Genomic DNA, 14,766 nt, shown 5'->3' with positions numbered 1-14,766 from the left:
ACCATTTACTCGATGGCCTGAGTACAAGCTATAATCATCCAAGACTGATTTGACTGCCGTAGAGCTTTTCACATCCGCCTTACAAAACAACACTAAATCATCTGCGAAAAAAAGATGTGAGATCGATATACCATTTCTTACTAACTTGATCGCTTCCCATGCCTCCTCATTGACAGCTTTAATAATACTATGCCCAAGTCTTTCCATACATAGCACAAATAGATATGGGGACAGCGGATCTCCTTGCCTAATTCCACGGCTCGGTTTGAACTCCTCTGTCGGCTTACCATTCCATAATATCATCATCGTGGCCGTAGTCACACAGCTCATAATAACTCGTGTTAGCTGACTCGGGACCCCCAAATCATTTAAAGTATCCTCCACAAAATCCCATCTTAGCCTATCATATGCTTTTTCCAAATCCACCTTAATTGCCATCCAACCATCTTTCCTTTTGCAATTCTGCATCGTATGAATACACTCTTGTGCAATAATAATATTATCTGTGATGCACCGCCCATGAACAAAACCGACTTGATTAGGTGCGATGACATACTTGAGCACACACTTCAATCTATTTACCACCACCCGAGTCACCAGCCGATATAAGACAGGGCATAGGCTAATAGGCCGAAACTCTGTTATAAATTCTGGATTTGGAACCTTAGGGATCAAAACAATAGATGTGCGATTCAGCTCTGGTTCAATTGGTGCACCATTGAATATTCTCTGAATCATTGAGCATACAGAATCCCCCACTACCTCCCATTGAGATTGAAAGAAAGCTGCATGCAGACCATCTACTGTGCCTTGTTTGGGGCCATTTCAAAAAGTGCAACCTTGATTTCTTCCTTCGTCACTTGTGTACCCAATATAACCATATCTTCATTTCTTATTGCCGGAAAACGACCACGAATCCGGAAGGTTCCCCTTAACGAATAGTCAACTGTGTACAGATTTTTATAAAAATATAAGATTGTTACTTTTAACACATCACCGTCGAAGCACCATTCATCTCCTTCAAGTTTTAAAGCCTCTATCTATCTGATTCTTCTTTCGTCGCATCATAGTTTTCTTATGAAAATAGCTCGTGTTTCTATCGCCAAGAGCTAACCATTCCGTACGGGACTTTAACTTCCACACCAATTCCTCTTGGTCTAGAATTGCCTCTAATTCTTGTCTGAGCTCACCATCAAGCCTTACCAAGTTCCTGGTAGTATGTGTTTCTAATGCCTTCTGGATTCCATTTAACCGAGCCATTATTTGTTTCTTGCGCCTCCCAATGCTTCCAAAAGTGTTTTGGTTCCAAAGCTTTACTGCCTCTGCTAACCCAGTCATGGTTGCAGCCATCGATCCCTGATCCACCCAATTATCTCTCACCAACTGCCCAAACTCCTCATGCTCTAACCATCCCTTGAAGAAGCGAAAGGGCCTTGCAGTTTGTTGCTCATCCACTCTTCCAATCACCACCAGCAACGGCCTATGATCTGACTTCATTTTTGCCAAGTGAAAAACCGTGGCTTCTGAAATATTGGGGTCAAAATGCATATTACAGAGCACCCTATCAAGCCGCTCCAACAATCTTCCCCGAGCCCAAGTGAACCGAGGCCCTCTAAACCCCATGTCACGTAGACTATAATCAAAAATAAAATTTTGAAATAAAGCACACACACTCGATCTAGGAGATGAACCTCCTTGTTTCTCATCACTATTCAACATTGCGTTAAAGTCCCCAGCCAAAATCCATGGCTCACTAACCGTGTCTGCGATCAGCCCAAGATACTTCCAAAGCACACGACGACAAGCTCGTTGTGGGCTGCCATACACAAACGTGACAAACATCGAGCTCGGGCTGTTTCCTCTTTTCACTCTACAATGAATAAATTGCCGATGATTGTACACTAGCTCTACGGAGAGAAAGTCTTTCCAGCAAATCCAAATTCCTCCGGAAAAACCAGCAACTTCCACTCGATGAGAGCAAGGGAATCCAAGCATGGCGATTAAACCCCCCACCCGTGTCTCGAGCAAGCCTATAATATCTGGCTTATACTCTCTACAATACTCTCAGATGACTGCATCGAAGCGAGGTTTCCCACATCCCTGACAATTCCACACCATAATTCGTAAATCCATAAAACAATATATAAAAGTAACAACGAGTACCCAAGAAAATGAGCCACCCATCCTTCAAGTGAGAGACTCCAATCAATCAAAACTCAGCTTCATGATGCCTTCCATTTCCTCATTTTCTTCATTCTGCTCAGGCAAAATGGTTTCTGCAATTTTTTCCATTGCATAACCCAAATTCACAATTGCTCTCCCACTCTTTTTTTAGACGATGGTCTTTTCACTAAAGCCCATTTCCAGCATATTCAGATTCTGTCTAAAACCCATTTCTAAAAATGGCCTTTCAAATTCTACTATGCGTGCGCATACCCAAACTCATAATCTATTTAAAAAAGTAATTACATAAATAATGTAGTAATGAACAAAAAGTAACTGTTATAGTATAAGATTATCTCAAACCTAAAATTTTCAGCTGCTCCATAAACATTTCAATTTTCAACTACAATACCAATAACCAGGCCAAAAAATTTCGTCCATAATTTTGGCTACAATTCTATTTTTCTTAATTTATCATTTATAATTATTATTCCAATTTGATATATATATTTAAATTGTGATTTTTGTAAAATGAAAATAAATTAATAAAATTTCAAAATTTACTTTAGTGAATACAAAAGTTGATTAATGTTTATTTTGATTTAATCCTAAAGATTTGTTTTTAGATTTAATTTGTAGTAATACTACAAATTGGGTACAGTTATAGACATATTTTGCAAATTAAGGATGCACCTTCAATTTACATAATTTTAAGCCCAGGCCCAGCATATTACCAATTAAAAGAAAAACTCTAGACATATTTATTTTTTCTTTATTTGTTGGACATTATTTTATCATCATATATTCAAGATTACATAATTGAATATAAATAAAGCAAGATCTTCGAACAACATGTATTTCACGTAAACCATAAACATAATAGGATCGAGACATACCTTGACGATCCATAGCGGAAGCGATTGAGGGAGGAGGAGACGAACTTCCTCGGACTTTCTTTGGCGTAGTAGCGCAGCTCCAACTCCAAGGATTTGTTTCTCTCTCTTTCCCTCGTTTATGTGTGTGATTTGATGGGATCACCACACTTGTATTTATAGGCAGAGAGAGGACAAACCCTAATTATCAAACCCTAAAAGCCCTTTCCATCAAAGAGGCCCAAAATAATTAGTAAATATGTTTCTTATTGACCAAGAATATAATCTTCCGTCTATTAATATTACTAATTGATCACAATCAATTCTAATCAAATCTTAACAATATATACACATGTTTCTTTACTTGATGGCCAGGGGAATGAATATTCATTCCATAAAAAGATTATGTAATCAATCTTTTTCAATCATTGGCAATCAATCGTACCATATATATATATGAACATATATTCTCTTCGGAGAAATATAACATGATTATTTAATTAATTGATATGTGACAATAATTAATTGATAGTCAATTAATTAGGGTAAAATGTGTCTTATACCAAATAGTGTATTATACTAAAATCCAATTCTATTTAGGATTCTATCATATGTCACATATGTAAGACACAAAACTTACATTCTTCTTTCCCCTTCCATCTTCCTTCTCTCCATCTGATCTCAATTCAGCATAAAAAAATCAAAAGAAGTGGAAATGGTGCGCCCCTTCCCCGCAACGTAGACACGTTGCTCCGTCCTTCATTGCGAATGACCTAATTGAACTATATATACGAATAAACTGACTTTGTTAAATGTGATGGTTCTTGTACATGAAAATAATTATCTACGTCAGAACTCATGAAAATTCGGCTTATCATCGAGCACATCTCTAATTGTGAAAATATCACATAAATTATCTTCCATATCTCCAAGTACAATGCTTTTTTTAGTTGAAATATCAATTAGCCTTTTGTAATTTTATAAGGGATTTTACATGTTATGAGTCTTTTTGAATATACCCAAATATTCTTATAAAGATACACTAGTATCTAGCAATCTTGTTAGTTGTTACTATCTAAATACACACACATACACCTAAACCATTCAATATATATTGCCAGAGGTTGCAACCTTGACTATGTGCTATTGTACATTAAAAAATTGGACACAACCAAATCATAGAATATTACTATGAAAGATTCACCATGTGATGTGAATCTTTGATTCTTTCTCCTTGTTATTGGAGAAGCACAAAGTGATTAGGTATTTCCAATGATATTTCACACAATTTTAACTTAAATTAGGATTCTTTTTTAGATATTTGCTTTTTTGAAATGGAAGCAGACCTTTGCGGTGAAGTGTTCAAACTTCATATATTCCAAATAAATCGGTTTAATTACAATTGGTATCATTAACTATACAAAAATGACTTATACAACATATGCAAATTATTTTGTATCGAGTCTGAAAGAAAGTTAATCACTTTATGATCAGAAGTCCATATCATCTTTAGACTCATTCCATTTTCCATTGTAAATAGGATTAATGTTCGTTTTTCTATTTATATATCCCCCAATCTAATTGTAAATTATAAGTGAAAATTATATTTATCATTCCCCATACAACCAAAATTAGAATCTGAGTAACCTGTTGTATTAAGAGGTAACAATTGTTAGTTTTTACTTTGAATAGTGCAACTAAGAACAATCAATTTTGATGGGTTGGAAAAATTCTTCAATAAAAAAATTTAACAATAATATACACATAAACGAGAATCGACTATATCAAATAACATAAAATTCAGAGACAACAGTTATAGCCTACGTGTTATGTCACTTTAACTCTTAGAATATTAAAAAATAAATCCCAAGGCGAAAATCATCAATGCCCTAAATTTAGAAAACAATAAAATAAACACTACAACTATTTAAAAAATCATCACTACTAATAAAATTGGTCGCAAATGACAAAGGCGACTAAATTCATCGCTTCCTACGAACGTCCGCAACGCCGGTCTTGGGGTCCGTTGCACGAGATGTGATGGGCGCGGTGATGGAACTAGCAGCGGAAGCGGTGTTGCATGGATTAACATAATATAACAATTATTAATCACACCAATAAATCACATAATAATCAGATATATTTAGCAGATTATTTAGACAAAATCTATTCGCGTAATTCTTACAAAATCTATTCGCGTAATTCTTACATGTATCATGCTCATAACTTGAATTGATCATGCTTTAAGAATATTGAAACCTAAAACATGTTTTTCTACGGAGCAGAAAAATACCTTATTAATTCTCCAAATAATTGAAGATGGCTAGTTGCTTCTCCACTTGACGCTTTGAATACTAGACCAAAAATCTTCTCTCTGGTTCCCGAACTGTACTCCGATATCAGTGTGGGCTGATCTCATCAGAATACTAGGACTTAAATAAAGAAGACAGAAGAAATCCTTTTGGGAATAGGAGTAGAATTCGAAATCCTCTTCAGCTAGGGGAGCTCGAAATTTTCGAAAAATTTAAGTAAAAATTGTGATCTTTCTGTCTCCTTTATTCTCCTATTTATATTAAGTTCCTTTTGGGCCCAGACAGGAGATCTATGGAAGGTTTTGGATATGGGCTCATCCAATTTACTTTTTACTAATTAAATTGAACCCACAATTTAATATAAGTTATAATTGGAATATTACGAGCAGCCACTACAGAAGTAATATTGAACTCTCCCCATCCAAATCCGAAATTATAAGTAATTCGGGTTTCCGTTTAACTTTCATTTCCCGCGCTTAAGATAAAAATGTCCATTAATTAATTAATATCTGCTATGGACTTAATTAATTAACTTCTTATTAATTCCAAGAGTGAACTTAGCATGAAATGCTCATTTATTATTCATAGAGTAATCAAACTCCAACTAGCTAGGTTCCGAATAATAAAACTTTGTTTCGTGCTCCTCTTGAGAACATTATCAAACGAGACTCGGCTCGCGCACGATTCAATATAATAGCAATCCTAGCACCGTTAGATATTGATCACCACTACCCAATATATCAGGATCATTGGGTTACGAAAAACCCGCACCATTTGATAAGTCAAAGTAATGCATAATCAATACCGTATGCTCAATGCTAACCTACATTGATTAAGAAACAAATATTTATCAAGACCTCGCCTTTCAGTAGATAGCCTAAGGGCAAGTCTTGCTGTTAGATCCGTTCAGTGCTATACCACACCAATGTCATCTTATTTCAGTAAGGCGTAGAAATATACGGGCTGACATTGCAACCTTTCTCGATGGATAGTCAAATTCCAACTAAGTTGTGAAATTCATCTTTTTCTTTGTTTAGAACTGATCGTGTTACCTTAAAGTGGACGCCGCCCACAAGCGGTCTACTAAAACAAAGACTTAGACTTTGTTAAGTTAATTTATACATTTAAACATGCATTAACATCCATTAAATGTAAAACATAACAACATTATGACAAAAATAATCTGTTTTATTCATTGGAAAATAAAATAAGAGTTTTACAGTATTCAATCACTCGAAACGTGATTTCTAATATACAAACTCTAACACGCGGAATGCGCCGCGGGATCCGAGCGATACTCCCATGAGGGAAAGTGTACGCACCATCACTCTCTCCATGTGTCTCGTCTTTTCCTCCAATGGCGTGTGTCGGTGATGACATGACTCGCGAGTGACCGAGTATTTGCCTCATTTTATTTTCTAAAAATGTTTTTTAATCATAAAAAATAAATTTTATTAAAAAAAATTTAATAACAAAATTTCATAAAAATCTATTTTTAAATTGATGCTTTTGTTTTTTCAGTTTTGGGACATACCGAATTTAACCCTATTATTATTATTGGATTTTCGGACCAATTAACGACATTGTTTTGACACCACAAAATTTGCCAAATAGGATTAATTATGCCACATAAGATTATGTGGCATGTTGATTTTAAATTTGACATGTTATGTAAATTTGATGACTTTTAAGTCATTTCTAATGTTCTACAGAAAAATACTAAATTTGAGTTTAAATTTATTTCTAACCAATATCCCTCTATATATTTTTCAACTAGCCATTAAACTGGATCAATTCCTTTGGTACGAAGGAGTATACCACAAATATACATGATTTCAGATTTCCTATATATAGTATGTAATTTACCTATAAAAGTATTACATGAATAAATGCATTATTAGATGACGTGATATACGGTGCAAATACACTATAATTATATATCTTCCGTTGCAAAACATGACATCAACCACCAACAACTAGGAAAGGGAATTAATATAAAATAAGGGGAGAAATCTTGTAAATTAAATATTTTATTCCCTATGTTATGTGTAGGTGACAGGTGTGAAGTAGGTTGGCATGTGTAAATTCCAACTTTACAAAAATAGTAAAATACTTCTTATTATACGAAAAATTAAATTGGAATCTAATGCAACACTTGTTCCATTGTTTATGCCACCTGGATTCCAGGTATCAGGTCATATTGAGTTTCATCAAGTTTCAAAATTTTGACTGACAAATAACCAAGCTCTAACATGCCAATTTTGCAATTGCATGTGTTAGATGTCTGAGATCTAATATTTTTAACAACCAACACATTCAAATTGACTTGAAATTCAATTGAAGGTAAAATAGGAGTAGTATCTTACAATTCCATGAAATGTGTTTGTGTCAACACTTATATTTTTAAAGTTAAAACCCTTACATATTTTGAAAATTTAATTTAATGAAGAAAATGATTTTCTTTTAGTCTTTGAGGTTATTCTAATAATAGTCCTATGCAGGGGAGTTTTGTTTAAAGTTTGATTAATGCAATAAGGAAATGAATATTATTAAGAGCAATAAAAATTTAAGTCACCTTGATATAAATTAAACTACTTGGGCTAGTATAGTACTCACAAGTCACAACACACGGAGCGGTATCGAAATTTTACTTACGTTATTTATTTATGAGTTCCATGTTACTTTATAATCAACGCTCATAATTTACGGGAATGATCAAATAATTCACCGAGATCATTCATTATTCATATCTTAAATTTTTAGTTTATTTATATTTATGTTTATATGTATATTTAAATAGAATTAATTTGCGAATTAAATGGAAAATTAGTAATTAAATTGAAATAACGGGTAAAAGTGATGATGATTAAATGAAATGTACGTGGCTGTGGAGGGGGTTGGGGGTGGGAGTGGGGTGCGATTTGTTATAAACAAAAAGATTAGTTGCAAAGTCAAGAATGAGCAAAGCCGCAAGCAGCCGTTGTTCTTCACTTCTCCACCGCAGCTGCCACCGCCGGTAAATTCTTCCTTCTTCCTATTCTTCTTCACCTCCTTACTTTTGCAACCAATATTGAATTCAATCAAATGGAGTTCATGCGTTTATCCGGCGCAGTGTGATGCTAAGCTCACTATACTTTCCTAATCCGGATTTCCCCATTTTTATTGTGTTTAAGTTCTCGACAGAGGTGGAAGTGATTGAATTCGATGTGTGTTACAGTGTTTTAGCTTTATGATTTGAGGAAATTGATCTAATTTTCTTTGATAAGTGGGGGGACGGGGATACTGATTTTACTGAATTATAATGGATTTGAATCTTTGAAGTGAAATTTGGTAAGCTGTAGATTAATTAATGCATGTTTTGCATAGTTATGAATTATGATGTTGCTTCTCTATCTTCAGGAATCAGATTTTCGTTGTTTTTGACTCAAGTATTGTTTGTTACTCTATTTATGTTTTTAACATATTTACTCGTTACTTTTTCCTTGAATGTTTAATTTGAACTGCTTGAAGTTTTAAAGATTTAATTTTGTATTTTCATATCGTATGTGTGTTCCAGACATTAGCCAATGCTCAGAACTCAGTAATAGAAGTATACGTGATATGCATCGTATTGTATAGCCTGTGTACGCATAATCTATAGTTAGATCTCAACTTGTGATTTTATTGACAATCCTATTCACTTTCACTTTTTTGTTGATATTGCAGTATGTTCAACCTCACTGTTTTTTATGCCTCAACATCTCTAAATTTTAAAGGTTTGTCTGGGAGCCTTTCCAATAATATTTTTTCATCTTGTTCGTGGACATACTTAAGAGGGAAGAAAGATGTAAATCCAAATATGTGTACTGCAGGTTTCCAGTCTTTTGGACAACTGCGAAGCTCATTAAGGAGTGTTACAAATTTTTGAGCCAAAAGTGTAACCCGGTTTAATATGATAGCAAGTGGACGCTTTATAATGCGTATGTCACCATTGGGAAACTCTACAGAGCCGTATTTTTCTTCAAGTCCTTCAGAAATTCTCTGACAGTTGCTTTTCTTGTTAAGTTTTTGGCCACTCTAGTTAAAATGGAGTACCCCTTTTCCAGTAACGAAAAGGGTAATGAATTTCCGTATTTACCTAGGAATCGGGTAGTGGATATGGCTGCAAGGTCAACAGACGAGAGTGCACAGAGCTCAAATGTGGAGGACTCGTTTGGTAATGTAGTGGATCTGATGAATTTTGACACGTATGCTGGATGGTGCAACAGCCCCAACAATTTGGTTGACCAGATGTTTCCCTCCTTTGCAAATTTCTCGCCTCTTGACGGATTGAACTTCACGCAGCATAATTCAGGAATGTCACTATTGGATAGTGATGTTAATGGAAGTTCATCTATGAATGAAGACAAGGTGATGCTTCATAATGTCGACTACCAACTTCCTTTCACAACAAGCCCTGTTGATGATGGGTTCAATTTGACTGAGATGAGAGATAGAAGCCCGAAGCATAAGCTAATTGGTGATGCAGGGAACAGTATGATCCCAAGGCCTCCTATCCAATCTCTGTCTGAGAGAATGCTAAGAGCATTGGATCTATTCAAAGAATGGTCTGGAAGGGGTATTTTAGCTCAAGTGTGGGTTCCGATGAAGAATGGGGATCAATACATCTTAAGCACTTCTGAACAACCTTTTTTACTTGACCAAACACTTGTCGGATATCGTGAAGTGTCTAGGTCATTTACATTTGCAGCAGAATCAAAGGCAGGATCTTTCTCAGGGCTTCCTGGTCGTGTATTTGCTTCAAGGATTCCAGAATGGACCTCAAACGTAATGTACTACAGTAAGGGTGAGTACCATCGGGTACAATATGCTATTGATCATGAAGTTCGAGGATCCATTGCTATACCTGTTTTTGATGACGAGTTGCTTGAAAGTCCGTGCTGTGCTGTGCTAGAACTTGTTACCACGATGGAGAAGTCCAATTTTGATTTGGAGATGGAAAATGTTTGTCGCGCACTCCAGGTCAGTTTACCAAATATTCTTTTATAATGTTCATTAAATTTATTTTATTTTCTTTACAAAAACTTGTGCCCTAGCCGTTTTTTGAATAAGTGAATATTGAACTCTAAATCATTATGTTGGGGCAGGTGAATCTGCTTCTGTTTTTTAGGCCTGTATCTGCTTATAATGGGGCATGGCATTTAATTCTTAGTAAATCGGGTTATAAATTGTATGTTTCCTATTACGTTACCATTGTTTTTACATACAAGCTGTGAACCATTATAGTTCATAGTAAATTGGGTTAAAAATTGTATGTTGTGCATTGCTTTATCGTTGTTTTACATACTCTCTTTGACCATTTTCAGGCTGTGAAATTAAGGAGTCCTGCACCTCCGAGATATTTTTCCCAGGTATTCATCAACAGATCTGATCTGATTGTTCATTTTTAGGATTGTCTTCATTACATGGTCTTATAGTCCACCTATTTTAAAACCAATTATTGTTTTGCAGACTCTATCCAATAATCAAAGAGCAGCTTTATCTGAGATTACAGATGTTTTACGTGCAGTATGCTATGCACATCGACTGCCTCTTGCATTAACATGGATACCTTGTAGTTACTCAGCGGGGCAGGGTGAAGGAACTATGCAGATACATGCTAGAGAACACAATAGGAATGTAAATGAGAAAAATGTACTATGCATTGAGGATAGTGCCTGCTACGTGAATGACAAAGATATGAAGGGTTTCGTGCATGCATGCCAGGAACATTATCTTGAGGAAGGACAAGGAATTGCTGGAAAGGCTCTCCAATCAACCCACCCATTCTTTTACCATGATGTCAAGGAATATCATATAAGCGAGTATCCACTTGTTCATCATGCCCGTAAATTTGGCCTAAGTGCTGCAGTTGCAATCAGGCTAAGAAGTACTTATACGGGTGATAGTGACTATATCTTAGAGTTCTTTCTTCCTGTCAATATGAAGGGAAGTACAGAACAACAACTACTGCTTAATAACCTCTCCGGTACCATGCAGAGGATCTGTAAGAGTTTAAGGACTGTATCTGAAACTGAATTACATGGGATGGGCGACTCCGAATTGAAATCACAGGATTTGGAAATGAGAAACATATCATCAACAACAGTATCTGAGAGGAGTTCTGAACAGTCGTTTATTGGTGGAAATTTGAAAAATACGGATGCCATTACTCAGAACGTAGTTGGATCTACAACCACTAGGAAAGAAGCTGATAGTCCTCAAGACCAGGTTACTGTTATTTTGCCATTTACAATTTGGTATTCCCTATCATTGCATGTTATTTTCAGATACATTTTTTGATAATAGTTTTTTATGTGATATGAAATAATGCCTAAACTCAATACTCTCAGCAAGTACATTTATCACTGTTGCATTTACTGATTAATGAAGCTAATATACTCATGGAGGATCAGTCTTTTACTAGTTTTGTTAAATTCGTTTGATCTCAATATCTGTGAGTAATTGTACTCCTTTTTATTAAATAGATTTGCAACTAATGCGCTTAGAATTACTAATGGCTGTAGAATGTGGCTGGCTCGAGGAAACAGGTGGAGAAGAAGCGAAGTACAGCTGAGAAACATGTTAGCTTAAGTGTTCTTCAACAATACTTCTCCGGGAGCCTCAAAGACGCTGCGAAAAGTATTGGTGGTTAGTCTTGCTCACAAATTCCAAAATTTTGGTTGCACGCCACCGATCACTTCACAGTTTCCACACTCAGAGAAAATGTGTTTAATGTGTACATATGTGAAAAAAAAACACTTTTTATGATGCATTTGATAATTTCAAGCATCACATGTTGCAGAAACATCACAACACATACACAAACATTAGAATCTCAACTTCTTATTTTTTTATTTTTTTTTTGTAGTGTGCCCAACTACTCTGAAAAGGATATGCAGACAATATGGCATCTCAAGATGGCCTTCCCGCAAAATCAATAAGGTGAATCGTTCTTTGAGAAAGATACAAAGCGTGCTTGATTCTGTCCAAGGGGTGGAAGGAGGATTGAAGTTTGATCCAGCAACAGGTGGTCTTGTTCCTGCTGGTCCTATCGTTGAAGAATTCGAGACTAGAAAAAGAACTGGCCTGCCCAACAAAGATGGTATGATTGGAGACTTTGATTTAATCCAAAGTATAAAATCTGCACCAGCATCATCTTTCATGGACGTTCAAACCTCCATTGTAAAAATGGAAGAAGAGTGTCTCTTAGATGGAAACCAAGTGGTGGGAAAATGCGAGCCGCGTCCTCCTCATCTGCCGAGTTTAGAGCAGTCTAGGTTAGCTGCACTAGATGTTGGAGTATCCCGACCTATCAGCCTAAACAGTGTGCATTGGACAACTTCTCCAAATGTCTTACCGAGTTCTTTCCTTCCCTCAAAAACTCCCGATAGGTGGGCATTCAAGAATAAATCACATTTCATTCCTCAAAACTCAAGCTCGGTGGCAGTTGGTAATAAGGTGGATACTATATCAAAAGATGAAATTGTCACTTCCCGGGAACACAACCAACCTAGTACCTCGGGCATGACATGCTCATCTGACGGGTCTGGCTCTGGATCACTGATGAACAACAGTTCATCAAGCTCCAGAAGTTCCGGCAAGAGACAGAATCATAAAAGTGAGACCTGTCATGTAGATAGTGGGTCAAAAATAGTAGTGAAGGCCACTTACAAAGACGACACAGTCCGGTTCAAATTCGACACAGCTTCCGGGTGCATTCTATTGTATGAGGAAATAGCAAGGAGATTCAAACTCCAGGTAGGTCAGTTCCAGCTCAAGTATTTGGACGATGAAGAGGAATGGGTGATGTTGGTAAGTGATTCGGATTTGCAAGAATGTCTCGAAATATTGGATTTCATGGGCACTCGCAGTGTGAAGTTTCTCGTTCGTGATGAGGTAAGTGCCATAGGAAGCTCTGGTGGTAGCAACTGCTTCCTGGGAGAAGGCTCTTGATCATCTGTAGCTGGTGCCGGCGTACAACTGATTTCAAACTATTCCAGATGATGATCCATGCTCATGGATCCATCAACGAAAGGTATGAAGCTCATATGAAGGAATAACTCTCAAATTCATACCATTTTGCACTACTGTGAAGATTATAGATAGATAAGTATATGGTAATTAATAGGACAGTGTTAGATTGTGTATATAATCTTTGTTACAATTGACTTTGGTAATTTCTTTACTTTGTCGTGTATAATGCATTTCTTTATAGTCTTCTCTTCGGGTGGCATATTTAAATTGCAATTTTCTTTATCAAATGAGTGCATATTATTTGTATATGATGTGAAATGGCCTTATCATTCTTACATTGAAGGGATCAAAATATCCCTGTCTTAGTTATCAAACAAGAAATGTTTATCTAAGGGTAACATTTGTCTTGGAATCAAGTATGGTTCTGTACGTTGATGTCTGTTCTTGTTGTACAACGTACAGAGCCATACTTGAAAGCGTATTTAAATGTTACATATTTATATCCTTGTCGAATACTCGCATGAATGACGAGTAACAAGATGACTAATGGCTCTCGATGCTCCTTCAAACGACTTCCCACTCTTGACTGAATCTCACCAAAATTTAGAGGAAATATAATACTGTTAAAAAAGTTTTTAAAATATGCAATTAATACCCGAATTATGAATTTATGATTATAATAACAATAATAAACACTTTAGTTATTAAGTATAGTAGTAATCATATTTATTATTACATGATCTATTATTTTTATTATTATGTCATTAATCAATAAATGGTAAGAAAATGTTAACGTAATTAGTAAAATTATGTATCATTATATTTTTAATTAATAACTTATTAAGTCAATCCCAGTGCACTATAACAAATTATTGGTCATATTTTAATAATAATAATCGTTATTATTTTATCAATCAAGAAATCTTACTTCAGTTATCAAAATAAAATCATGACTACTAATAAAGGGATTTTTGGTATAAAAATAGCCTCATTTCAGCTAAAAGTCATTTTTAAATTGCATCCGCAGTTTTACAACTATGCAGCCTATGTTCAATATCTCTCGCAGGCTCGTAGCTTTAGAGTTAGTTCGAAGATTCATAAAATCATTCGATGCAACGCATGTGTTGACAGACATATTATTTTTATTTGATCTCAATAGAATATTATTTTTCAAAGCAAAAGAATGGTTTATAATTATATCATTATATGTTTTTTGGATAATAACAATATGTTCATGGCACCTACTGTCGCACCACTGCGACTCCACGAATTTTGTTTCCTAAATCTGCCGGATATACATATTCCTAATTATGTGGAGTGCACATTGTTTTTTAATCACTTCTTTTTATTTATCTTGTTTTATTTGGTATCAGATTTTCAGGTTTTAGAGCATTGATGCAAATTGTAATTTTTTGGGATAACTG

General features: G+C 35.4%; 2 protein-coding genes across 3 annotated transcripts; one reads left to right on the top strand and one right to left on the bottom strand.

Moving 5' to 3' along the window:
- Positions 1–1,020: 1,020 nt before the first annotated feature.
- LOC125220672 lies at positions 1,021–1,995 on the bottom strand. The gene has a single exon (XM_048122824.1). It carries the CDS (start codon positions 1,993–1,995, stop codon positions 1,021–1,023), a length of 975 nt encoding a protein of 324 aa, XP_047978781.1.
- A 6,276-nt stretch (positions 1,996–8,271) lies between these two features.
- On the top strand, positions 8,272–13,588 carry LOC125222709 (protein NLP9-like). 2 transcript variants are annotated; one of them, XM_048125472.1, is made up of 7 exons: positions 8,272–8,363; positions 9,053–9,102; positions 9,199–10,348; positions 10,693–10,737; positions 10,838–11,596; positions 11,917–12,016; positions 12,237–13,588. In XM_048125472.1, the coding sequence occupies exons 3-7, from the start codon at positions 9,413–9,415 to the stop codon at positions 13,319–13,321; spliced, it is 2,925 nt and encodes a 974-aa protein (XP_047981429.1). In that variant the 5' UTR covers positions 8,272–8,363; positions 9,053–9,102; positions 9,199–9,412; the 3' UTR covers positions 13,322–13,588. The 2 variants fall into 2 exon arrangements, with proteins under 2 accessions (XP_047981429.1, XP_047981428.1); XM_048125471.1 differs by having other exon boundaries at positions 11,893–12,016.
- Positions 13,589–14,766: the final 1,178 nt, after the last annotated feature.

The sequence above is a fragment of the Salvia hispanica genome, chromosome 4 (genome assembly GCF_023119035.1).
Source record: "Salvia hispanica cultivar TCC Black 2014 chromosome 4, UniMelb_Shisp_WGS_1.0, whole genome shotgun sequence".
Classification (NCBI taxonomy): domain Eukaryota; kingdom Viridiplantae; phylum Streptophyta; class Magnoliopsida; order Lamiales; family Lamiaceae; genus Salvia; species Salvia hispanica.
Note: the sequence above shows the minus strand (reverse complement) of the source record. Positions and strands in the feature narration are given on the sequence as shown.

What these genes read in the sequence shown, in the direction of transcription:
- LOC125222709 (XM_048125471.1), top strand. Translation starts at nt 9,413, where the DNA reads ATGGAGTACCCCTTTTCCAGTAACGAAAAGGGTAATGAATTTCCGTAT. An exon ending in ATGTTTGTCGCGCACTCCAG is followed by an intron (nt 10,349 to 10,692) that starts GTCAGTTTACCA and finishes GACCATTTTCAG; the next exon opens with GCTGTGAAATTAAGGAGTCC. An exon ending in CTGATAGTCCTCAAGACCAG is followed by an intron (nt 11,597 to 11,892) that starts GTTACTGTTATT and finishes TAATGGCTGTAG; the next exon opens with AATGTGGCTGGCTCGAGGAA.
- LOC125220672 (XM_048122824.1), bottom strand. Translation starts at nt 1,995, where the DNA reads ATGCTTGGATTCCCTTGCTCTCATCGAGTGGAAGTTGCTGGTTTTTCC.